We start from the raw sequence: 26,347 nt of genomic DNA, 5'->3' as shown, positions 1-26,347 counted from the left end.
TCCACTGTCCACAGTTCTCGTTTGCACTGGTGATACAGTCTAACGTCACCTCAACATCGATTGGACGCACGAACATGAGCTATGTTTTCAGTAGACATAAATGAAATATTCAGTGATTGGACATTTCAAAGAAAACAGAAGTGAACATTGCTTTATTTTTAAACTTATGGAATCCTCATACTGTACTATCTCATTAAAATTCCACTCATTAAATATTCATTGCTCCAGAACCCAGATATTGCCTCATCTGTTTGAGACTGCCGCTCCATGCTAAGATGAGTGTGACTCTATGCATAGTTTGGGTTGATATCGCTAAAAAGCCTTTGCAGGCTTCACCAGTACGCAGTTAAGGTTCATACTACAAGTATTGAGGTTATGATGTGAGAATATTGCATCACTATCATTGTCAGCATTGTAATAGCATCAATAAAAGGCTAAATTAATAGGGGTGGGGGGAAAAAATCTATGTATGTATAGAGATTTTTTTTGGACCTTCATATTTTCTGTCTATACGGTACCCCCGACGGCAACCTCATCATATCTGTTTCCAACAAAACAGACTGAAAGCAGAAAATGCAGGACATGTTATGTTCTTCTTTACATATGAAATATTAAATGTCAGAATGACTGACTGACATGGGATGTGCATTCTTTTTAGAACACAATTAGTTATTATAAATGCCTCGTGACATTTTGTCTCCAGAAGTGTATTATTCAACTTTTGCTTTTGTTAAACAAGGAAAAGAGAAAATCCCAATACTCAACACTATCGAATCGCGATACTTCTAGAATCACAATAAATGAAAATTGCAATACAAATCCAATCGGCGCCCATGTATCGTGTAAGAATCGAATCGGGACAAAAGCACATCGTCCCAGCCCTTTAAATTTAACTCCTGCCCTTGTGTTTCAATGTTTTGCCAAATATCTGCTTAAAATGAAAAGCCCTCTGTGGTCTTGTGATGTTCGTGATTTGAAGCAGATGCCAACACACACTGAGCACGGTCTGCTGTTGAGCTGTTTGCATCTCCCTGGAGGAGGATGGGTCTGTGTGGACAGCATAACTACACAGACAGAGTCAATCCATGTTTCAGACACTTAAAAAGGACTCAATGCGGTCTGCTTAAGCCAATGTTATGAGTCGCTGTTGGTTCTTGAACACATTTTCTCCCCTGGGAAGCTAAATATAGTTAATTGGATCTTAGCATGAGACCAAGCTGATTCAAACATAGGCATACTGGGTCTATTGTGAGAGGATCCTCACACACATGCAGGCTGGCCTGGGTAATAAAAGCATGGGCCAAAAACAAATGATGGATTAGGGGACAAACGGGAAGAAATAGGAGCAAAAAATATTTGAATTTGAGTTTAGGATCCTTAAATCTTTACGTTTATCTCCTGGAGGGTTTCAGTGGGGGCTGGATGAATGTCTGCAGCTCCAGTAATAATAAACTCAACCCAGCTAGTTGAACCTTAATAAAATAACAGTCCCCAAACTTTTTGAATTAATATTTTAACTGTAATAAGTACCAAATTACAATACCTATAGCATGTTATACAATTAACAAAACAAACAATTAACTAATTCATTAATTTGCTTTGTGTAACCCTGTACATATACATGGTGTGACCTTTCTTCTGTAGAAGTCAAGGTATTAGACCAGAGAACTAAACCATTCAAAATGGTTTTTTAGGGGGATTCAGGGCAAAGACTTGATCTGCTTTCCAACTGCGGTCTCTCGCCTTAAGCCTCGGACTCACCAACCCGACGGCCGACCGTCGGCAGAAAAGCCAGTCGGACTGATCAGCTGGCTCCCCGGGGTCCAAAAAGTTCCTCGGAACACACCGAAGCGACGCTGACTTAAGCGTACGTTCTGCGTGTCCGTGAGACGTAATACGTCTCCATAACAGCAGGCGGTGCTTTTCTGTATTATCGGCCAAAAAATTAAAACTGGAAATGAGGGAACATCTCTCTAGACCTCGTGGTAAACACAGCGCACGCTGTCGTCAGTCCTTGTTTTCATCAGAGAGAGGTGATAGTAGTCAAGAAGGATCGTTGTCGTCATTACTCGCTGAACGGAAGAAAATACGATGGCGAGTAATAAGAAGATACTGCCGTTGGCAGCTCCGGTTTTCTCGTGCAGTGATTCGCTAGTCAAGGGCTAGCACTCCACCAATCAGATTGTTCATTGAGTCAGACTGCCCACTGGCCGATTCAACAAGTCAAATCGGGTCAAATGAACGCCGACGGCTCCGCCGACTGACGACGACACGGAACACACCGAACAGACTCGAGTCACCGACCTCGCCAGACTGCCTGATGGCCGATAATCAGGTTGGTGTGTGTGTGAGCGCCTTTAGATTCCCCGTCTATATCTATCAGTTAGCCAGTGGGAGGTCATGTGCATCCAAATCAGACTCAGACATCAGCTGAGGCTATTCCAGCACGGAGCTGTACATCAGACAGTAATAAAGTGCTTACAGGCCTGATGAGGGAGAGAAAACAGTCAAACATAGGAACTGTACGGAAGACGATTAGGGCCACATGTGAACATTTTATTTTAGTTCTGAGTTTAAAGTCAGAATTCTGACTTTAATTTCAGAATTCTGAGAAAAAAAAGATTCTGATATTAATGTCAGGCTGCGTCCGAAATCCCACACTAACATGCTATTTAGTAGCTAAAACAGTATGTCCGAAACCTTAGTATTAAAACCAATAGTATGCGAATTGCATACTATTTCCTGTAAAATATTACAGTATGCAATACTGGACACTACGCTGGCATAAATATCCCACAATGCAATGCGGTAGTAACGACAACGTTCATAACAGACAAACGGACAGAAACCAAGGAGCCCTGTAACGCCAATAATGTACTGTAAATAATAAACAACTGTTTAAATATGCAGAATTCTGTAGAATTCTGACTTTAATCGCAGAACTGAAATAACATTTTCACATCTGGCCCTAATCCTCTCCCGTAGCACTGTGATTTGGATCCTGGATCAATTCTTTCCCTTTCTTTTCCCCCATACAGTGTTGGCCTATCCAGTGTCTACTTAGTGCTTAACCTGAGTTCAGGTTTAAAATCATGGCATTAATTTTTTAGACATCAATCATAAATATTCAGCTTGACCATGATGAACAGAGAGAACAACTATGATTAAACAAGAATAGGGTATTCCAGTGTCTATGTTTAAATCATGAATATTTTGAAAACTGTTTTAATCAGACAAAGGGGGGAAAGTCTCTATGCAGATTTGATAAGGCATTGGTACACAATAATAAAACTTGAGTAATCTTAAAGAGTGATATCTTATCAGTAGTGAACTGGGAGCTTTTTTCACACAGACTAGTTAAGCAGAGGTGGTTTTTGTTTTGTAAAATTTGTAACTTCGGGAGGTGTTGCAAAGTTTTGTGCGGCTGATCGCACCCCGGCAGTGTCCTGACCTTAGTAAACCACGGTGTGACACATTAAATACACTCAACGCTAAACATTAAAAAGAGCTCAGACATTACTGTTAGATATCAGCTCAAACAGCTCCATCGAAGCTCTGTTGGATTGTGACCGAGATGAGTTATAATGCATCTTAAGAGCAAACATAAAGCTTTTTCATAACAGTGTTAAAAAGAAGAGTATTATGGTCAATAATTTACAGAGAGGGATAAGAAGGTGAATGCTCCAAGGCCTCAGTCTACTGTTCATCTCCCAAATACACTGCAGGTCAGTCCACAAAACGTCAACAGCAAAAACAAAGAATAAATACCTTTAACACTCATCGAAACGTCCAGTTTCTTGGTTGTTTTTTTTACAAATAAAATACATACAGTACTTGTTTATTTCTTTAGACAAACCCATATTGTTGATTTATAATATTTTCATATTTACATTTTCAGTAGTCGTTACATAGATAGTATTTCAGCACAGTTTAAGAAATTCAAACTACACAGGGGAACAGAGATGCATGAAAAAAAATCAATCTTTTGGCTTGTAGGTCGGTGCTGTTCTTTCACCGGTTACCAAAACGTTTAGTCCGACTGTATTTGCAAATACTCTCTGACGGTTTGTTTTAGCTTTTTCATGTGACTGACAGTAAAACACAACAACTAGATGTATTTTCTGCGACTGATTGATAACTCATAAAATACTGATGCTTGGTCAGTGGCTCTCGGCATCAGATACCGACGCGAAAACGCACCGGGCAGAGCAGCAGCTTGGCCACAGCGCTGTAAGATGACAGAGTATTAAGAGACAACGGTAGCGAGTATTATGAAAGACCTAAAATCCGTTAAGGAGGCAGGTTTTGGGTGATGCAACACAGGACTTTCACCCAGCAGACCGGGGTTAATGTCCAGTTCTAGTCCCGCCTGGCCCTGAAATGTACATTTTCTTACCCCACCCACCATCTTTTCCTAAACCCAACTGTCCCGTTTCTTGTGCCGCATGTCAGCTAAACCTACATCCTGACGCAGAGCGTCAAAATATGACGCCAAAGGGCTAGATGCGAGTCCCAAGAGCGTCCAATAGTGAAGCCAATAGTCCCGACCCGGAGCGTCAAAAAAAAAGTGATGCCAATGGGCGCCCGGATAGCTCAGTTGGTAGAGCGGGAGCCCATATAAAGAGGTTTACTCACACAGCGGGCCAGGGTTGGACTCCGACCTGCGGCCCTTTGCTGCATGTCATTCCCCCCCTCTCTCTCCACTTTCATGCCTTGTCCTGTCAAAATAAAGGCTGAAAATGCCCCAAAAAATAATAATAATAAAAAAATTGAATAAAAGTGATGCCAAGAGTCCCGCCCCAGAGCGTCAAATAGTGATGCTAAGAGTCCCGACCAAGTGCATCTAAATATGACGCTAAAGGAGACTTTTTGCATCAATCACAAACGCCAAAGGCACCTGACCTGACTTTTTGACTCGATGGGAGTGAGAATGTGTTGATCCGAACACTGTTGAGAGACCGGTGTGATTGTGTAGGCGTCATAAAAATCACACTAACCGTCCCTTTCAATAGGTATCACGATTTGATTTAAAAATCCCTTCTTTTGTTCTCACTCTTGCTCATCTCCTTAATTGGCTCTCTTTTGTTATATTCTTCTAATTGGATCCTGTTGCACAGAGGTTCTGAAGGCCGGCTGCACTCATAACAGTGCATGTAAATTATTTTTAGTTTCTTGCTAGAGCACCAAATCTGTATTTCTGTAAGAGCGGAAACTAGCCCCCCAGCAAATGCTTTATTCACTCCTGATGGGTAACATGAGCAAAAACTGACAGCGCTTAGTTGTTTTGGGAAATAAGTCTTTAAAAAAAGATAACATGTTAGTAATGTGTTGTAAGTCCAACATTCTTTCTTTTTTAGCTCTGTTTTTCCTGCTAATTTTGTCTGTCTATGGTGCTGTAAAGTGGCGTACCGTGGGTGTATCAGACGATTTTCCTACCGGCGGGAAACCAGGTTATATAGAGCACTGAGAGTGAACCAAAACAGCAGTTGTGGGCCATAAAAACAATGATCTGAAATATAATGAAACACTACGTAGAGTGGGGAACTAGGGGTTGATTCCTACAAGGGACACCTTTCACATAAAAACACACATCATCACATAGTCATCCGACCCATGGCCATTAAAAACAAATATTGATTGGCGAAGCTTTAAAGATTTACAATTCCAATAAAAAAAAAAAAAATCAAAAGGGCTTGCGGCCAAGTGCCATAGACAGAGTAGGAGACATGTTCATGGGAACATAGAATAACAGCAGCCTTAACATTTAACACCTCTAACCTCTAACTCCACTATCAACCCCACTGTGCTGCACAGTTAATTGGCTGCAAGGTTCCAGTCTTACTGTAGGCGTGGGTCCAAATTGAACTTGCATGTCATGCATACTGACAAACCTGCATTTCACTGTGCACGTTAAAGAAGCTTTATAAAGCATGCTAAATGCTAAATCGCGATAGCTTGATGAAAGTGTTACCCATTGCATTTCAACATTCGGATTAAAAACGCCACATTGCTCGGGATTTACTCGCAATTGCATTAGTATCACACAATTAAGGCTCAGTACAGATATAAGCACACCACACAGAATTCCGTATATTCCATGGCCAATGTTTCATGACAATGGAAAAAGCATCTCACTATAAAGCGAGGGATCTCTGTGAGTGTGTCGTTAGAATATCTCGAGGACCGTTCATCAGGTCTAATACACACTTGGCTCGTGTAATGCTGGGGACCCAATGGAGTGCAGTGTTGAATGTGGTGCAATTTGGAAATGCTATAACAAAAAACTTAAAGTTTTGGCCTATAACATTTGAAGCAAGCAGAAGCAAAATTATTCTTTCCCTGGATTCTGTAGGATTTTGCCGCCATTTTGAATTGTGTCCAAATCTGTTTTTGTTTCTCTACTCCTCCTACAAAGTTTTAGCAATCATCACCAAATGTGCTACAGAACATCTCTGGACCAAGTCAAAAAAGGTACTTTTTCAGGTTTGTGATATACAGTTTTGCTATAGCAGGCCCTCAACATTTACTCAAATGCAGTGGGCAAGAAAATGTCATATCTCCTGAACGCTCTGTGCTATTGCCACCACATTTGGTGGACGTGTGTAGATAGGATATCTGAATGGCCATGACAAATCTGGTGCCATTTGGACAATAGGTGGCGCTGTAGCAGCACCATCTAACTAACTATAAAGGAATGAATCTCTATCTTTGTATGTATGCATTTATGACTGTCCATTTATCTCAAAAACTGTTCATCCAATCAACTTAACACTTGGCAGCTGTATTGCTGAGGATCCAAGGAAGCGCCGTGTCGAGAGTGAAGGTGATCGGATGAGTAGTTCTTGAGATAGCTGCAAGCAGGACTTCCGGGGGCCAAGCAATCGGCCCGTTTCGAACGGACACTGCACTCGTGAGAGAAATAAGAAGAACATCAAAGTATCACTGCACTGGCCACTTGTACAGGACTCGCAAACGGATACACAGGCTACTGTAATTGCATAAAGGCATACCATAGTGTCTTTTAACCCTTAACTCCAAGCTGGAAGATTAAAGTGTTTCTGCTGCAGACTACAGCCTGGATATATTGCATACATAAACCAGAAGGTAAACCCTTCTGAAAACCCCAGCAGCCAAACTATTGATTTCTTTTCTCTCTTGTTTCTCACACACACAGAGGAAGCATACAGAGCAGACAGAGACTGAAGCTATCAAGCATACTGATTTGCTGTAAAACTAGCAAGTACTTCGGACTACAGCAACAATACAGCGGCACAGTTTCAACTGAGAGGACTATCGTTCTTCCTTGGCTGTCCTCGTTTGGACCCACAGTGTAAGGTGTTGTCTTCCAGACCCAGTCAAATAGAAGAGAAGCAGAAGCAGAGATGAGAGGCGCAATACCCTTATGGTCAAGCCGAACGCAGTAGCATTAGTTATTATTCCCTGATCTGCCTCCACTGTAGAACTATATCTTTCGGTTGTATGAATCGGCTTGATTTACAAGTGCATCACCCCGTTACAGTCTTCTGTCAAACGGGTAAAAACAGGAAAGGCTTCCTTATAAATAAAGGTTTGATTATTGGTCACATTGCTTTTTCTCTACTACTGAGGCAGGGTTTCAGGAAACCAAAACTCTCTGTATCATAGTGGCATAGCCTCTCTTTCTGTAACAGTAGCAATATAGCTTTTTGACAGTGTTTAAATAAACAGGTATTGAATTAAAGAGCTGAACCCAGAAGCTGTATGAATAACGTTTCTACAACACTGAGGCCTTTTCCGGTGCCACCTCCAGTAAAGCCATTTTTTAAGGGGTCAGCACATCAGCTGATGCTAACAGTAGAGTGACATCCTACTCCGCCGCATGGCCTCGCTGATCAAATAGGCTGGGCTGATCTCCGGTTCCTCGGTCATCACCACAATGTTCTGCCACTCTCCGCTCTGGTTGGATTTCTTGATGGTATCCACCACGCAAAGAGCATAGAGACAATCCTCAAAGGTAGCGGCCATTGTCAGAGGTCTCCCGTCCCACGTCCTCCTGTCGTCCTGGTCCTGAAAGGCCTGCCGCACCGCCTGGATCATGCGGATCGTTCCTGTGAGATACGGGGATGGAATGTCACTGAAAGCCTTCTCCGGTAAGGAACTCTTCTCAAGAGGTGTGGTGTCTTTGAGCAGGAGCTCAGGTCCTCCGCTGCTTCCTCCGCCCCCGTTGTTTTTCTGTCCGTACAGGTCGGTCCCTGTGACCGTTAACCTCCCTACGGTCCCCACGACGATCACCTCCTGCCGAAACTCTCCGGGAACGTTGAAGTTGAGCGTGACGGTGCAGCAGGCGCCCCCCTCCAGTGCCATCTGGAACGTGCAGAAGTCATCACTGGTGATCTGACGGATGCCCCGAATGTGATCCGTTTGTTTGACAAAGGTCTTGAGGAAGCCGTGCACTTTTAATGCACGCTGACCGGTCAGAAACGTGAGCAAGTCGATGATGTAACTGCCCACCGAATGCAGACCACCGCCTCCCATCAGGTCATCGCAGCTCCAGTTGTATTTTTTCCCCAAGAGACTACCGCTGTGGACCTTTAGGGCAAAGAGGAGAACTTAAACTTAAAACTTAAAATGTCATATAGTATTAGGTCTTGTTTCACTTGAATGTGATCAAGACCAGGGATCAACCAATACTGGTTTTTAAAGGCCGATACGGATAATGATTATTAATAGTTAAGGAAACCGATATTTGGAACCGATATGACATGAGGTCTGACTCAGTGGGGAGTGAAACTGAAGAAGAGGGTCAGACACAGAGCTGTAGCAGAGCCAAAGTAGAACACTATGTATGTATGCCTGACCGATAAAGGATTTTTAAGGCCGATATTGATACAAATATTTGGTGATTTAAAAATCCGATATTCCGATATATCCGCCAAGAAACGCGTAACAAAACATAAACAGATTTCCCTAACATTAGTTATTTATGAGTCCTCACTAAAATAATATATTAATGCAGTTCAAAAATAAACCACAACATCAACATATATTAGTTATAAGTTCTGATAAATAAAATTTATAAAAATACAAACTTAAGATATGAAACTTAAAGGGGTAAACACGAGTGTTGCCAACAGGGACGTTGTAGAGCGCCCTCTGGTGGACAGACTACGCAACGCCAACATTCAGAACCTGGTTGAGGGGTGTTTCGTCAGTTTTTATTTTTTAAATATTCATTTATCGGCTATTATAAATGCTGATACCGATAGTTTGGAAAATGCCTAATATCGGCCGATAATATTGGCCCGCCAATATATCGGTCGGGCTCTAGTATGTATATAAAATTTCTGAATCTTAATTTAAATTTTTACTGTAAATGCATATCGGTTCCAAATATTGGTTATCGGTTTCATTAACTACCAATACCAATCCCAATACCATACCGATCCCTACTTCTAAAGTAATTAAAAGGTGCCCTGCCACACGTATTTCATTACTTTGTGGTAATATCTGAAGTTCTACCATGGACTCTGTAACATTTTTTGTGGAAAAAATGCCTTGGTTACCTTGTTTCAAGCCATTCTAGCGTGGTATAGAAAGCCTACAGGAAGACTCAGCTCGATTTCTGCAAGTTCTCATTAATATTCAAAAAGCTAAGCTGTTTAAATCTGACTGGCTAACAGCTAGCCAATGAGAGCCTGGCTGTCAGAATCCTTTGATCAGCCCAACTGGGCGAGCTAATAAATAGTAATGAGCTCAGGCAACATGATGTCAGACTGACCAGCTTTTGTAATTGGCCTGATTTCTCTGCTTATTTCTTTTCAGTGGCTAGAGCTGACAGAGGAGATAGCAGTTCATTTTCACATTCACCACATAACACAAACACATATGGACCTCACAGATTTCAAAAAATGCAAGTAAAAACGGTTTTGTATGGCAGGGCACCTTTAACCTTATCGGTCAAATAAAATGCCCATACAGATAATCTGCAAACTGCCAAAAAAAGGCCCGATAATTGGCCAGGGCCGATAATCGGCCTATCACTAATCGAAACAATAAAGGAAAAAAAATGAAACAGTTGAGGTGGTGTCTGAGATCAAATCTCATGTCAAAAATCCCACACTGCTAAAGTGACTTTGAGCAAGACACCGATTCCTCGTCAGCTGCGTGGACGCTGCTCTAACTCAAACTAACCTCAAGAGAAAGTATCACATTGTTGTCATGAACTGAAAAAAAGAAGCACTCAGAGTTTTTGTCATACCTGGGCCTCACAGACCAGAAGCTCCCCGATGTACCCCTCCTCTACCAGCTCCTTCATTCGCACGAAGGCAGGCAAGAAACGTAACACATTTCCCATAATGCTCAGCAACTTGGGGTAGTACTGGGCCGCTGACATCATTCGGAAGGCATCCAGAGGCGTTGCTGTCCGGTCGCAGATGACGTTCTTTCCAATACCTTACAAAAGAGAGGAGAGAGAGTTGGGGTTGAGCCAAGTGGGCTTTTCTGTTTTGCTGCAGAATATCATTGTTTTGACAGTACTGTTTTCGTCGATACTTTCTATGTTGAGACGAATGAGTAGGTATTCAAGAAGAAAGGAAGAGAGAGAGAAGTGATGTGGTCAGCCTCTGCTACACTAGCAGACATCATATCCTCCTGAGCATGAAAGAATCCCCTGAAGAAACAATAGATTGCTGCAAAATGTGGCAACTCCCAGAAAAGCTGACTAAAGAATTCCGAAACTTTCTGGGCTTTCATCTCCGAGTCATGGGAACTTTAATATATGCACTGTATGTAGTATTGTCCACAGGCTAATGCTTACAGGCAGCAGCTAAATCCTTTTCAGATTAAAAGTAATAACATATGAGGGAGACTCCTTATTGATGTTGCTGCAACCCTGCTAAAATAACCAGAATAATAACATTCAAACCTATTTTTACCATAAAACAATAGCCAGAATGATAAATTTCGTAAAATCTGGATCCCTGAATACAATTGAGAGTGGCTTTAATGCTGGCAGGCATGCAAGATATTGCGGCGTATGGTGAGACTACACAGCTCGGAGAGCTTAGACAGGCCTCCCTGGTATTACCGGAGGTCTGAAGGAAGACGAAAAGACGAGCACAGAGGGTGCAGAAGAGAGGGAGAAGAGAAGACATAAAGAGCCTGTAGACAGTGTATGAAACCAAATTAAAATCACTTCCAGCTCATTAAAAAGGTCCACTGGTGGCAGCAACACCCAAAGACAAGAACAAGAAGAGTTTGGACAGTAACTTGAAGAGAGAGAGAGAGACAGACAGAAACATATCGTCTTTTCTGTTATTCCTTTTTACTGGACAGTCGACTGGAAGGAGACAGACGGTAGCCAGTGAATGGCAAACAGAATGCATCATTAACTGGAATTGAACTTGACCCTCCAGTTTCACAGGAGCACAGTCTGTTCCTTAGGATTAGGTCTGCAACTAGCAATCCTTTTCATTAATGATTCATGTGTTGATTATTCTTTGAATTAACGGATGAATCATTCAAGCTCTAGATTGTCAGAATATACAGAAAAATGGCCATCAACGCTGACCAATTTTTAGCAATTCTTAGTATAATATGCAATATGCAAATATGTGTTGGTTAACAATACAGCCTTTTCTCCAAAAAACTATTTTATGAGTACCTGAAGTGAGGAGCCACTGTGGCCACAAGTGACATTTATGGGACAGGAAAATGCAAAAATGCAATGTAATAGTAGCAGCAGTAGCAAAGGAGAGAAGAGTTGTAAAGTCAGCATACTGACTCAGTAATGGCCATTTTACAGCAACATCTGCAACATGCTAACATTAGCCTAGTTGTGTTTGAGTCTGTCCACTGCAGACAATCTGGGCCAGATGTACTAACGCTTTTGCGCCCACTTCAGGTGCATTTGTTACGCAACGTGTGCGTAAAAGCATGGCGAGGTAAGTACAAACAGGCCGCACTGAGGTAAAAGTCGCGGGAACTGCAAATGGCAAATTGCGCCTCTCCGTGGCATGCATATGCATTCATGGGAGGGTGAAGGGGAAAGTGGGAGTTTCCCATAAAGAGATGGGAGGGGAAGGGTAAAGTGTTAAAAATGATGTATTCCGCGGTATGTACAAAAACCGCCCGTGAAAGCGCGCCTCTATTTTGCGGTGAAAATTCTCTTAAAGGCAGGTGTGAACCAGGAAGCGGGTTTCCTGGCATACGCCTCCTGGTGAAATGGCGGCAGTAATCCGAGCAAGACGAAGACGTAGGCCAAGGAGACGAGCTGAAAAGATTTTTGCAACGAGGATCACACTTTTTCAGCTGAGTGAACACGAAATTATGAAATTATGAAGCGTTACAGATTAATGCAATATTACAGTTACTGGAAGAAATCAAAGATGACATTTTTCACATTCCATTCCAGCAGCTGTTCAACTCCTCGCTACAGCGCAATTTACGGTATAGTGGGCGGAGAAAGGCGCTGATTACCCGATGAACTGCAGGTTTGGTAAATACGACGTGAGCTGATGTAACACAGCGTGCGCTTTTGGCCATGGCGCTGATAACGCTACATTCGCAAATGTACAAACATCTGGCCCTCTGAATTGAAAAGCTTTGAAAAGCAGCTATTGACTGCTCATTATCAAAGGTGGGGAGGTTAACCAGACATGCATTATCATAATCAACAGGTTGGTTGGTTTGTCAAATGTATCGTCAACTTCCCCACCTCCAGTGAAGAGAGGCGCACCATCTAGCATTAGCCACCATGATCTACTGGTCATACCAAACCAATGAATGTACTGTAAGTAGGAAAAAGCTAGAAAACTATTGGATGGCTAAACGTCTTAGCTGTGTCAGACTATTACTACATTAAAAGGATTTATTTTGATAAATGTCACTCCGAAATAGTCTTGTGGTCCACTGCTGCTGTTAGATCATATCGACTTTCTTTGCTATCGTCACACACGGTCAGCGGGGAGTCAGACAGAAAGCATATGTACACCAGGGGTGTTGAAATTAATCATTGCATCGCGATGCGGACCTGGACGATTCTGCATCGATGCAGTGACAGACCATTATTGATTATTGCCTAATGATGTTAATTTTAGATTTTGTTTCTGCCTTTTGTCTGTTGTTGGCTGTGTTCAGACTCCGCTGCATTCAGAAAGTGCCTTTTTTAAGAGCAGATACAATAAAAAAGGGGAATTCATATATGTTTGACTGCTTGAATTTGTTGATGGAAAACCATGTGTAGCAATATGTAATAATATTGAGGAGGTGACGCATTGTGATGCATTGTGATATTGAATCGACTGGAATCGTGGATAGGATAATCGTAATCGAATCGTGAGACCAGTGAAGATCCACACTCCTAATGTACACACATGAAAGGGGCTTCACTCTACACACATTCCTCGTGACCCCGGAGTGTGAAAAGCAGCATGCCGCTTTACTTCCAGTCCTGGCTGAGGCTTGTGGGTGGAGGGGCTGTTTTTGGAAGTGAAACTTCCCATGCTAATCTGCCATTAGCTAGGAAATTAATCCCTCTGACCCAGTTCTGAGGAGCGCAGGGGGGGGCCCACCCGCCCGTCACTCGTCACCCAACCCCTGCAGACACACAAAGCCAAGCAACGACAGTGCACCCCTGTCACCTTCTTATTGGCAGCAGCACACACAAATAGATACTGGAAAGATGCATTGTCCTGGGTTAGGCATTCTGGGTAAAAACTAAATGCTCTTGACTGATTTTTTTTTTTCGCCACTCATTTGGAATCCAATGTCGGTACAGAGCTGAAGCTTGGCCAGCTACTAAAATGCCTAAAGGCAGATTTTACTCTCCAAAAGCGATTCTCTTCATGAGTTGGCCAAAGGACAGATATGTTTCAGGAAGGTCCACGAGTGAAATCATTTAGGCAGGGGGTCAAAAACTACCGGTACATTTTTTTTCTAGGGCTACAATTTTTCTAAGCTGACACTGTGGGGGCCAGACTTTTAAATTAAGAAAACAAAATGTAAGTATACCTATTAACCCTTTTATTGTGTTAGGGTCCAATTTGACCTGTTTTCAAGTTCAGACATATAAAAAGTACTAGATACCTTTTTTGATTGGAATAATGCTTCATGGCATCTTCAGAAACGCTCAAAGAATGTCACTCTCAAAGAGCCTGTAGTCAAAAGTTGACGTGGAAAACTGCAATGAAGAATGGACTAATACAGTTGCATTCATATTGCCAACTTTCAGTAATAAACGTGACCCATTCATGATCAGCCTATATTATTTATTTAATGTTTATATCAACTATTATTTCCATCTCAATTGTTTTAGGGGTTACTTCCAAATAGGAAGAAAAAAAATGCTAGATATGCTAAATACCAGAATGCATTTTCTTCCTGTTTAAAATTTTCTAAAGTCATAATTATTCTGCGGGCCGGGCTGGACGCTTTGACGGGCCCTATGTGGGCCCGGGCCGCCAGTTGATGATCGCTGATTTAAGCTATAGCCAATTCAAGGCCTTTCATGCAGTGTCATTCCAACTCATGGCTGTACTGGACCTTCACAGAGATAAAAAAACAGCTCCTCTTCAGATCAACAATGAGCTTCAGCTCAGCCACGTACACCGCTCTGAAAAGGTCGAGGCTGGCTTAGACGGGTCCCACTGTTGAGTCATCAGCTGCTCAGCCTCAGCCTCCCTCAGACAGTCAGGCGATGCATCGTGTGTGTGCATGTGTCCAACAAATAATAAATGCACCTGAGCATGAGGTAAAATCCCAGCAGCTACTGCAGTAAAATGACAGTTAGGGAATACAATTTCATTGGTCTAAACATTTGGTAGAGAACAGAGAGATGAGAGTGAAACAAAAAAAGGGGAATTAGAGGAGCGGGAACAGAGAGACAAGGGAATGAGAATGTGAAAGGGAGACAGAGCATCTGTCACTCTAGCAATTCCCATGGAAAACGCTTTGAGAGACAGGATGACATAATGTGTGTGTGTGTTAAGTCAGTATTTCTCAAAGAGTAGCCCGCGGACTGAGCGACTCCTGGTGGTCCGCGAGTAGATTTGGTCAAATGTCATGTTCTAAATTTAAAATTCAAAACAGTGTTTCTCAAACTGTGTCCGAGCGACTCCAAAGCCAAACAGTGAGGAGCATAGATTGTGTTATTTTCAATATTAAATAAAATTGTACGTACATTAAAACATTACTACGGTATTTGATTTGGCTGTTTTGCCGCGTTGTCAGACTTCAGCAATGAAGCCGACCGTCATTTGTAATATACTGTTATGAGGCCTATTGTTTCTGGGGATATTTTGGCGGTCCATGAGTTTCTTTTAATCGGTAAGTGGCCCTTGGTCTGAAAGGGTTTAAGAAGCACTGTGTTAAGTGATGCTCCCATAACCTTTCCCTCTCCACACAAACTGAAGAACTGATGAAAGAAATACAGGATGTTGTGTGTTGGGAGGCAGGAGAGTGACACTGACACTGGCTCCATGTCAACATCACTATAGCTAGGATTGGTATTTCTTTAAACCAATCACAATTGTCTTGGGCGGCGCTAAGCTACAGACGGAGCCATGTTGCCTCTGCTAAATAGCCTCTGGAAGGAACTTGTTTTGGTGGAACATGTGTACGTTCAAAAGTAGTTTTAGTCGTGCAACAGAAAACTCAGATTGGACAGATAGTCTAGCTAGCTGTCTGGATTTACCCTGCAGAGATCTGAGGAGCAGTTAACCATAGTCCTCACAAATCCACCGGAGGTTAGAACGCCAACACAAAGGAAGAGGAAGGGGACGGACATCCGGGCGAAAAAAAGGACATCCGACGGAACTCGCGGCCGCACCTGAACAATTCCAGAAGTGGAACATCGTGAATATAGACTAGCGAAATATCTACAGCAACTCTGTGATAGCTGGGGCCAAGTGGAGGTCAGCTGACAGGTAAAGCACTTGGCCCAGTGGGAGAGTAGTAATGGAGCAGAAAAACCTCACAGCACAGCAGCTCAGTCCCTCAACATCAATAATTCATGTGCAGGACATATCTAACCGAGAGAGTTTAAAGACGGAGAGAAAGAGAGACAACAGCTATCCTATAGACAGTAAAGTACAGCAAAAGTATAGGTTACAAAGGTAATATGGATAAAATCGGATTTGGTACTGAAAGATCACTATAAACTCCTCATTGAAGCAGGATAATTCCCCCCCACAAAAAATTTAAATATGTCTGAAAATAATAAAACAACTCCATTATTATATTAGCAAAGATAAATCGGCATATTCGTAAAAAACAACCTCAACAACATGACATCAAAGATCCTCTATACTAAAGATAGCACATTTCAAGCAGCGCCAATGGTATGAAACGGTACACACTTCCTGTCTCCTGAAGGGGCGCGGCCTCGTTTGAATGTGTCGTGAGATGGTAGTGTGGATGGATGAAAAGTTATATTTTAATAATTTATTAATATGTTCTTTTGCTAACGTTAGATATTGACACAGCTGAAAGTCATATTTAGTAGGGATGCCTCACGATGCGATATCATCACGATACTTATGTCACGACACGATAATGTTGTGATTTTAAACATATTGCAATATTCTGCGATATATTGCAATTTATTACCCTTTTTCCAACTTCAAATTTTTCCCAATTTCAAATGATGTCCCCAAAAGGAAACTTTGTCAACATTGGTTTTATCTAAAAAGATACATTTCTCTGTTTGTTCATCTCACTTAAATTTTATTGCTGCAAAAATGGGATTGTCGTCAAGCAGACAAACTGACCAACACATATATAATAATAGATCCATACTTAGCGTTTGTGTATCGATACAGTATTGCCACAGAAAATATCACAATACTATGCTGTATCGATTTTTCCCCCACTCATAATATTTAGCATCACGGAGATGAGTTTTGTTAGGGCGTTCACGAACTTTAGCTAACATTAGCTGACGTTAGCTTCTCTGTTTTGCCAGATCTCGCGAGAGTTTGTTCCTGAGACAGAAACAGAAACAGGTCTCAAACAAAGTTCATTTTCTCTTGATGTGTCCGTCTGAAAAATGCCATTTTAATGTCAGAATGTTCTGGAGATATGTGGCTTGTGACAAATGGGTCCAATATTTACTTTGGTGACTATGGGGCAAAAGAATCGCTCATAATCTGTGTTCACGTTCACATCTCCCATTGGATTCAATACACTCAGGACCTGCTATCTCCTAAAGAGGCGTGGCCGTGGCCGAGCCCACAGGACACAGATACAGGAAACTACTCTGAGTTGGCGCGTCTCGGTTCTAAAACGTCTCTGGATACACTTACTGGCCTGTAAGGTAGCCAATATGGTAGCCATCCACAGATACAGGTACTTATACAACTTATGGATTCACTGTGCTTTCCACATATATGTGTGACATTAAAACATAATAATATATGAATATTTAAATAATTCTTATTTTAATAACTTAGTATTGTAGGGCACCCAATATGTTATTGTAGGTCCAGTTTGATAAAGTATCATCAGGAAAATTAACTTAAAGTATTAAAAGTAAAATTACTGGATGCAGAACTGTGTGTAAAAGATCCAACCACTTGTGTGTTTAATGGTCTCATCATCTCAGCTGGACTTGTAGACCGTTATATTGTTGGCTAGTTTACTTTAGAATCAAACATCAGATTTTATAAACTACATGGGTTCTGTGTGCAGAAGTCTTAATGTGTAAAGTAACTAGTAACTAAAGCTGGAACAGATGAATGTAGTGGAGTAAAAAGTCCAATATTTCGAAGATATTTAGAAGTAGAAAGTGGCATGAAGTAGAAAGTGGCATGAAGAGAAAAGACTCAAGTAAAGTACCTCAACATTTGTATTTAAGTACAGTACTTAGTTACATTCCACCACTGACATTGGTCTTTGAAAAAGCTATACTGAGCGCCTTTGATTAAAGCATATTATTACTGATAATGAATTATTGCTAACTGAACAGAAATGAACAACATGTCTATGAACCAATTCTTTAGGGCGTTTAAGAAGCACGTATGTCTATTTTTAAAAATGTTTACCATCTTGTTAAGACAGCAGCAGGGAGAACAGGTTACACTTCTTTTAGGAAAAATGCACACAGTTACAGAGAAAGGAACAGAGACAGGGACAGCGAGAGACATGCAGAGACAAAGACAGGCCAGGAGAGATAGAGTGAGAGAAAGAAAGAAAGAAAGAAAGAAAGAAAGAAAGAAAGAAAGAAAAAAAAAAAAAAAAAAAAAAAAAAAAAAAAAAGAGAGAGAGAGAGAGAGAGAGGCTGCATCATTACGAGTGAAGGCCAACCCTCTCCAGTCCAACGCTCCTCTCGGCTCGCCGCCACACACATCCTCTGGGCTCCGGCATATTCTACTGAACACCAATATTCATTGCAACACACACACACACACACACACACACACACACACACACACGGCCTCGAATGGAGCAAGGTAGGGCTTTAGGTGTGTGTGTGGCAGAGGGAACGTCATCTTTGCATGACATTTCGTGCGTTCACACCTCCAGTGATTGTGTGCAGCAGTGATGCTGAGGAAGGAAAGGCTGGAAGTGCAGGAAGGTCACGGTTGGTGTGAGTGAGGGCGCGGCTGACACATTTGTTCTTGACAGCAGAGCTGACTTGCGTAGCATGCAATTACTCCTTGTTCATTGTTGTACATTTTATCACAGCAAGATGGAAACATGCCATGCCTGTGATACGGTACACTTGACATGACACTTGAAACAGTATTTGTGATGGCCTAAAAGAAATAAAAATAAATGAAAGAATAATAGAGCTAAACCCTTTTCCCCTTCTTTTTTCATCGGGAAACAAATCACCAATGGTCACAGCTGCATACAAGACGATGTGCTTCCGTGCTAAAATTAAGTAAAAATCCATCTTGACTTTAAAACGGCCCAGTGGCAACAGCTGGACACCACCACAGGGGGGAAACCAGGTGGATTAACAAGGATGCTGCATCACGACAGCCTACACAATAGACTCTCCGCATAAAGATGCCAGAAATAGAAAAGCAAGGGAAACCGGTCGGGAGCGATAGCCATCTGCCACGCTGTGGCGTGCACATGCTCCTGTAGGCCGAGGGTCAGGAGGAGGAGCGGAGTCAGGGAGGAGCTTTTTAGATTCCTACATGCTGATCCTTTCAAGTGTTGAGGCTGAGAGACACTGTCAACACACCATTCATGATGTACACGCAGTATTGAATAGTATCATGTTGTGTTTAGGTACACTCAGGGATGTCAGGGAGTCTATGGATTTACTAAACCCCTCTTTTATGTTTTTATGCTCACATCAGCATCTTTACATCTAAAGCAAGGATCTTCAACAGGGGGTCCTCAGAGTCGTAAAAATGTAAAAAGTCTTAACATGAATCCAACATATTATTAGCAAAATGTTAATATAAATATTATTAAATGCCCACTGCTTACTGGCCTCTAGGTAAGGTAGTCTCTAAGGTAGCCGTCCAGACACAGTTCATCCTGAGGATTCATTGTGCCACATTTTAAAATCAAAACATGATTTCTAAAATCATGGCAATAATTATTAGGCTATTTTAATAGCTTAGTATTCTATGCAATGTATGTGTAAAGGTTTTAGGCCGCCCTACACGTTATTGTAGGCACAGTTTAATATGCAACTTCATTTTATACAATATATGTAGTAGGGGGTCCCGGTCTCTCTGTCAGTTGAGGGACCCCTGTTCTAAAGTATCACAGAGTATCGTTGTTGAATCGAGAACTGAAATGACGAGTTGATTCATCGATTAGTTGGTCAACAGAAAATGAATCAAGTTCGTACAGTTTGTTTTCTGGTACATGTTCTGGTTCCAGCTAAGAAAGTAGTGTTTTGCATGTTTTTCAGTGTTTCACATAATACAATAAAGCCTTTGGAAGTTTTTGGTAATAATCTTGAAGATTTTCATTCAATTAAATGTTAATTGACTATCTATTGCCGAATGATGTAACACAATGGTGACTGAGCCTATGGCCCACTGATGAAAGTGCTTCTCTTGTTTGCATTTGCAGCATTATGAGCTGGGTGTCTTTGGCGAGATTCCTCGGAAAACCCCCAAGCAGCGATGGCAGAGAGGGTAGGGGCAACTCTTCAACTCACTAGTGTGGGAAGGGACATACTGTTTTTTCTAGCATAGCGAGTCAATATATGCCGGAACAAACAAAGAAAAGAGCGATGACTGCGGACTAGGGCTGAACGATTAATTGCATTTGCGATAATATCGCGATATGTTAAAACGCGATTTCCTAATCGCAAAGGCTACGATTTGGTCACGTGACTCACGAGAGCAAATCAGTCCGCACTCCGTAGTCCGCAGAGAAAGCATCAACTTAGCACGCTAACGGTACGCCGTACCTTGAGCAGATTTCTGTCATTCAAACAACTCTGAGTTGTAGTTTAAAACTTGTAAGGGTTTTATTCGGGCTCCAGTCCACACATGCAGTTAATGAATACAGGCACGCAGAACTGAAGGCTCGGTTAGCAACGATTAGCTCGTTATTAGCGGTTAGCTCCGGTTAGCTCCATTATAAAGATATGGAGCCGGAGGAGACTGCCGCGGAGAAGGGTAACAACCAGACTCTGATAAATGACGTTCGGGGAGCTGTCACAGCAGCGGACCACGGTGTTTCAACGGTTTTATTAGTACAGTTAGCTAATCCCGCGCGGCAACACCAGCATGCTACTACTAACGTAACGATAGCCTCTCTGAGCTAGTGCAGCGTCGTTGACGCTGTCATGCACAACACGCATTCACTTCTGAGGGAGGGAGGGGCTGGAGGCAGCTCCTCTCTGCGCTGTTAAAGAAAATACACCGATGTTTTTTTTTTTTTGTTTAAAAATGCAATCCACATGTTTACATATGTCTATGTAAATAATAATTAAATAATCTAAATACTACTAAGTTTTGTAAAGCCACATTTGTTTTTTATTTCTGCAATCTGCACTTTAGTGTGATTTATTTCTGACTTTCATATGAATGTTTCCACCAGGCTTGGTCAGTGCTCAATATACTACTGGGATTGAAGTAGTTAAATAAAGGGTAGAGGTCATTCATATAAATTCACGCATCACCTAATTTCACCATCACATATAGGCCTGGCCTCCAGGAAAGAACAGCTTGTTTAATCTATCTAATCTTGTGAAGTTCATACTATACAATGATTTATTGCTAGTTTTTGTTGACTAATACAGAAGACAAAGAGCTTAAAAAATAATCGCATATCGAATCGCAATCGCAATATTTTTTAAATAAATCGCAATTAGATTATTTTCAAAAATCGTTCAGCCCTACTGCGGACAATAAAACTTCAAAAACTAGTGAAAGTGAGATCCAGAAATACATATATGCCACCAAAGAGAATGAAACGGAGATCTTCGAGATTGTAACTTTAAAGCGGCACTGATCGATAGGCTATTGGATCAAAAGTAATGTGACAAAACCACAGAGACTTTTCCCCTTGATCTAAAGCTCTCCGCAGCATTTAGCTTCTTTTAGCTAATTGATTTGGTTTATCTGCGTGCGACTTTCAATTTTTTGGTCTCTCACTGCTCTCATCGACTCTCTTTTCAGCAGCAACAAGCAGCAGTTTTCGGCTCACTGTACTGTACACCACCTGCCCAGCAGCAAACAGCAGACAGACACAGACATTAAGCTACTATCTATTGAAAAAAGTGGAGCATTTAGCAGCTAAAGAGTCAGATATTTTTCCAAGAGTTGGTGGAGACCAAAGCAGAGCTAAAAGCAGAGAAAATATTGGGCAATATTTATCAGGTGGACATAAATTCGACTAATGAAGGCTTACGTTGCTCTGTAAATGCTGCATGTGTTAATGGGCAACTACTGCTTGCTGTTGTAACACATTTGCCAACTTTATGACAGTTCTCTTGTGTGTGTGTGTGCGCGCGTGTGTGCTGAAATGTGTGCACGATTAAACAAGTGTAAAATACTGTGTGGCAGCTCTGCAATCAGACAAAGAGAAGCAAGGAATCACAAAGCATCCTCCACCACTGAAGCACTGGAAAAGTAATTAGCTTTGTCTATTAATCCTGTGGAGGTGTAAAAGCTCTGGAAATCACAGGGACCCACATGACACACACACGCAGTAAGGGTGTAATCAAGCGAGGCATTCACAAATGCTCAAAGACAGACTACTGACTCATCCTTGCAGAATGGGCCTGCTCTGTGTGGTCTGCTTGATAAAACTGGAAGCTCAAATATTCTCAAGACTGGACCAATAGAGCGTACTAAGAAAAAAAGTCATTAGAATTTAGGATTGGAATAGCTTATATCATCATAGTTATAATACAGTATGGTATAGCTAATTGTTTTGATATAATGTCAAGTTTATGATGTCTCGTACTTAGAGAGTAGAAAACATTGGTTGTAACAATGTAAAAAAGCATTGTATACACTGGCCTCAGTACAGATGACACTAGGAGAGACAGGCCAGCTCATCTTTCTGCTGATTATACCAAATTAAATTGAACTTAAAGCAATTACAAAGGGAGGATGGAGTGGAACAGAGAGACATGTTGAACTATACATTCTCAGCAGCGTATAGTATCTCTTGCTGGATGTAAATCAGAGAAAACAAGCTTCATGCTGACTAATTTGCCCATTTTGGGTGACTGGCATGCGTTCCCAGTCTGAAATTAGCATGTACAGTAAATAACAACCTTGATAGCGGTGATGGATGAACACAGTGATGATGTCCTGCAGCTGAAGCAAAAGCAGAGGCCCACCCCTCTGCTGTTATGCAGGAACACACAGTCGATGTATATGACTGGAGTTTGTCTCCTGCTTCAGTTTAGTGGGATTTAATGGGTTTTTATTTGGGTTCCAATTAAGTTACAAGGTGGACAGTTGGTTTCAGATTTTTTCTTGAAGAAGAACACAGGACAAGCGATTTACAGAGCAAAAATGCATTATAATTTCAGTTGGACCACCAGGGGGTTTTCCTGCAAAGAGGATTTTTTGGCGACCCCCAAAGAGGTTTTAGCCAATTTAACAATTGACATTAAAAATAGCACTTAAAATCCTCTCTGACTGTGTTTAATAGCATTTTTACCAAACAGCAATTGAAAAAGCAGAACATAAACTTGAATAGGAGCGCTTAGTCAGTATTTTAATATTAATAATATTTTTTGTTGATTGGGGTTTCAATTACTCAAGCATAACATTTTTGTTTATCAAATTGTCAGAAATTACAGGCAAATGCATATAGATTCCTGTCAAATAAGGAAAAAGACTAATTGCATTTACTGTACGCAAACCAATCACGCTCCATTTATCTGTAGAAAACTAGGCAAGAATTTGTGGAAGTTAACTTTTCTCTGACTGACCAGTTAAAACCCTGTGAGGACCACAACTTTTTTTTTCACGTAGACACAAGATAAATTGGTGATGATGCTTGGTACAAACGAATCATGCTGTAATACAATGTCAGCTACTCAAACAGGCCTCTAATGAAATTTACAGAAAATGCTTGTCATTTAACTCACAATCGCAATATTTGTCAGAACAATCGCAGTTAGATGTTTTCCTCCAATAGTTCAGCCCTACTTGAAAGCTATGAGACAGATGGGTTTTGGTGGTATTGTGGGTTGCCTTTTGTTCACATAAAGCAGTAATCGTGCAATACAGTATTTAGGCTTTGGAAGAAAAGCAACCAAATGGACTACATCTAACACACTGATAGGAATAATAAAACAACTGCAGATTGCATTCAAGGTCTGTATTGTCTGCGTGGCAGCTTCAGGTCCATTAATGCACAGCAGAACTATGAATGATGAGAACGATTTGTCTTACTCAGCTGGCTTTCCCTTTCAGCTAATGTCATTGAGTTGCAAAGAGTTTAGCATTTCTAAATGTGTTTAAGTGCTGCAATTAACCCCTTCACCAGAGTGGCTCGCTGGCTACTATGGAGATGAATAGTATCCAAAAGAGTGGCCTTTGGCCACGTGATTCCTAATGCATGCACTAAAAGCACATGTTAATGAGGCACGGACACGCTGACAGTTAGCTGAGCAGAGGCTACAGAAGCTGTCAAAACACTCATGTGTGACTTTTTACCAGATCCACTTTCACCACAACCTGTTGATGGATTTTAGGTATATTTCAGTAACAACTTCCTGAAGTAGCTTTGACCCACTGAACCTTCTAACATTAGTAACAGTGCTACTGACAGGCTACAGTATAGGGTTTATTGTAATGTTGTGTAGACTATGATAATGAAAACATGGTATATTTTAAGGGTCAGTTCATCCAAATTACATAAAAGCTCTTTTACTTCTAGTGGTACCTAGCAACATAAATGGATTTGGATTTGGGCTCCCCCCAACAAAATCATGTAACAAAAGTGGAAGGCCAACCAGATGGACCAGAGACGTTTTATGTCCCGCGAACAGGGTCAAACACTGCATCCTGCACTAAAAATGGAGACCAATACAATAGCGTAAAAACTGACATTCTGCTGCTTTTTCTCATTCAAAGGCAAATGTGAGTGTGTCTGTGTGGGATCAGGCCTCCACCTGCACCCCCTGTGCTCCCCCGGGGTCTAATTAACTGCTGAGCTGAACTGCTACCCCTCCTTTCTAATCCCACACACACACACACACACACACACACACACACACACACACACACACACACACACACACACACACACACACACACACACAGAAAGAAAACATGATTGCCAAAGAGAGCTGTCTGCCTCTACACAAAGACCCATCTCAGACCTCCCTGGGCCATTTGCATTTTACTACCAGAACAGCCTTTATTTGCCTTCGTCAGGTACAAGTCAAGCAGAAAGACGCTCCAGAAACAGGTCTTATTTTTTTGTTTCTGTAATTGCCAAATTAAGATGATTCAAGGAGCAGTTCAGCTTGTTTACATACCAATTGGTTGCGGTAGGTTAAAAAACGAACCTATGTATATGCGGCAGGGTTCAAAATTAGCACCATCCACCAGCCAAATGCTGGTAAAATATGGAAATTGGCTGGTATATTTCCTTCACTCACCAGGCAAAAAACAATGGTATCTATTGAGTGGCTGGAAGAATTTGAGCATTCATTCATCATTTTTTAACCCTGTGTATATGTCCCAATTCATTAAAGAGCACTGCAGAATAAATGTCAGACCATTACAAGCTGCTTTGATGGAGGGGGGAGGGCGATAGTAGGGCTGCACGATATAAGGCAAATATCCGATACACGATAACGTTGTTGAATAATCCGATAACGAACAGATATTAAATTCTACTGTACTCTGTTCTGCATTTCTGCTGCTTTCAGTATTCTGCTAAAATACAACAAATTGCTTGTTGAATTTAAAACTAATAAAAAGGAAATAATTTCTAACATTCTTTTATTAAACAAATTGAACATTTAATTGAATATAAAAGGCACCACTAAAAAAGAATGACAGTTACATTTTAATGTGCAGCTTTCTCCTGATATTTTCTTTCAACTAACACATAAAAAATCTCGGTGTGACTTTCGCGATGTGTATATTGCGGCAGTTGATATTGCGATGGCGAAATTTTTTTTTTACTGCGCAGCCCTAATCGATAGAGCCGGTAAATGTGTGAGCAGTTCACAACAAGAGTGCTCACATCTGAGGAAAGCTGCAGTAAACACCTACTGAGACTGCCAGCTCTCATCAATATTATATAGGTAAGTGATTCTTTGTCCCATAGAAACTGGGCCCCCGACTGCTCCTAATGTTCTGGTGACAGGGTTTGGCCACAGTAAGGTATATTAATAGTGGCAGTGAGGGGAGGTCGTAAATAATAAATGATTGGATTTTGCACCGAGGAGTATCAATATCATATCAATATATTTAAGGTGTAGGAAGCGTTGCAATGTCTGAAGCTCTAAAACTAACCTGACATGTGATGCTTTGCCCCCGGGAATACAAGAGAGACAAAGGGTAAAAGACGTTGGTAGGGCCTTCTTGACCATAAACAATATCAAGACTAACTAGAATAACAAAGATAGAAGACTGAGTTGGCTATGCACGTATTATTCATTTAGGTTTTGTTTAATTTAGTTTATTGAAAATCATGCTCACAGTCAAACAACTGAAAAAAAAGCTGAATTTACATTGGTTTAAAACATAGGAAGTCCGGCCCTATGTAGATCAAAAATAAAAAGATAAAAACACTAAATATAAGTTAGTAAATAAATAACATTTATGGTCACACCGCATTTAGTGCCGAGTTGTACAATCTGACTGCCGTGGGCAGCGTTGCGGTCTTCAGTCGGTTGGTTCTGCACTGAATGTCTGTACGTGGACACAACAGGGTCAGGATAAATCTTGTACCGTTCCATTCCATCATC

The 26,347-nt window shown here is 41.3% G+C and overlaps 1 protein-coding gene across 1 annotated transcript in view; it reads right to left on the bottom strand.

Annotated features, from left to right (window-relative positions):
* Nucleotides 1-3,209: 3,209 nt before the first annotated feature.
* gfod1 (glucose-fructose oxidoreductase domain containing 1) overlaps nucleotides 3,210-26,347 on the bottom strand; it is a 48,237-nt gene continuing 25,099 nt past the window's right edge. The window contains exons 2-3 of the mRNA XM_039790086.1: nucleotides 10,238-10,431; nucleotides 3,210-8,568 (exon numbers count right to left, since the gene is read on the bottom strand). Of these exons, the coding sequence (XP_039646020.1) occupies nucleotides 7,828-8,568; nucleotides 10,238-10,431 (935 nt within the window). The 3' untranslated portion in view covers nucleotides 3,210-7,827. The remainder of the gene's footprint in view (nucleotides 8,569-10,237; nucleotides 10,432-26,347) is intronic.

Source organism: Perca fluviatilis, chromosome 22 (assembly GCF_010015445.1).
Source record: "Perca fluviatilis chromosome 22, GENO_Pfluv_1.0, whole genome shotgun sequence".
In the NCBI taxonomy this organism is placed as follows: Eukaryota; Metazoa; Chordata; class Actinopteri; order Perciformes; family Percidae; genus Perca; species Perca fluviatilis.
The sequence above is the reverse complement of the archived record's forward strand: the minus strand, read 5'-3'. Positions and strand labels throughout refer to the sequence as shown.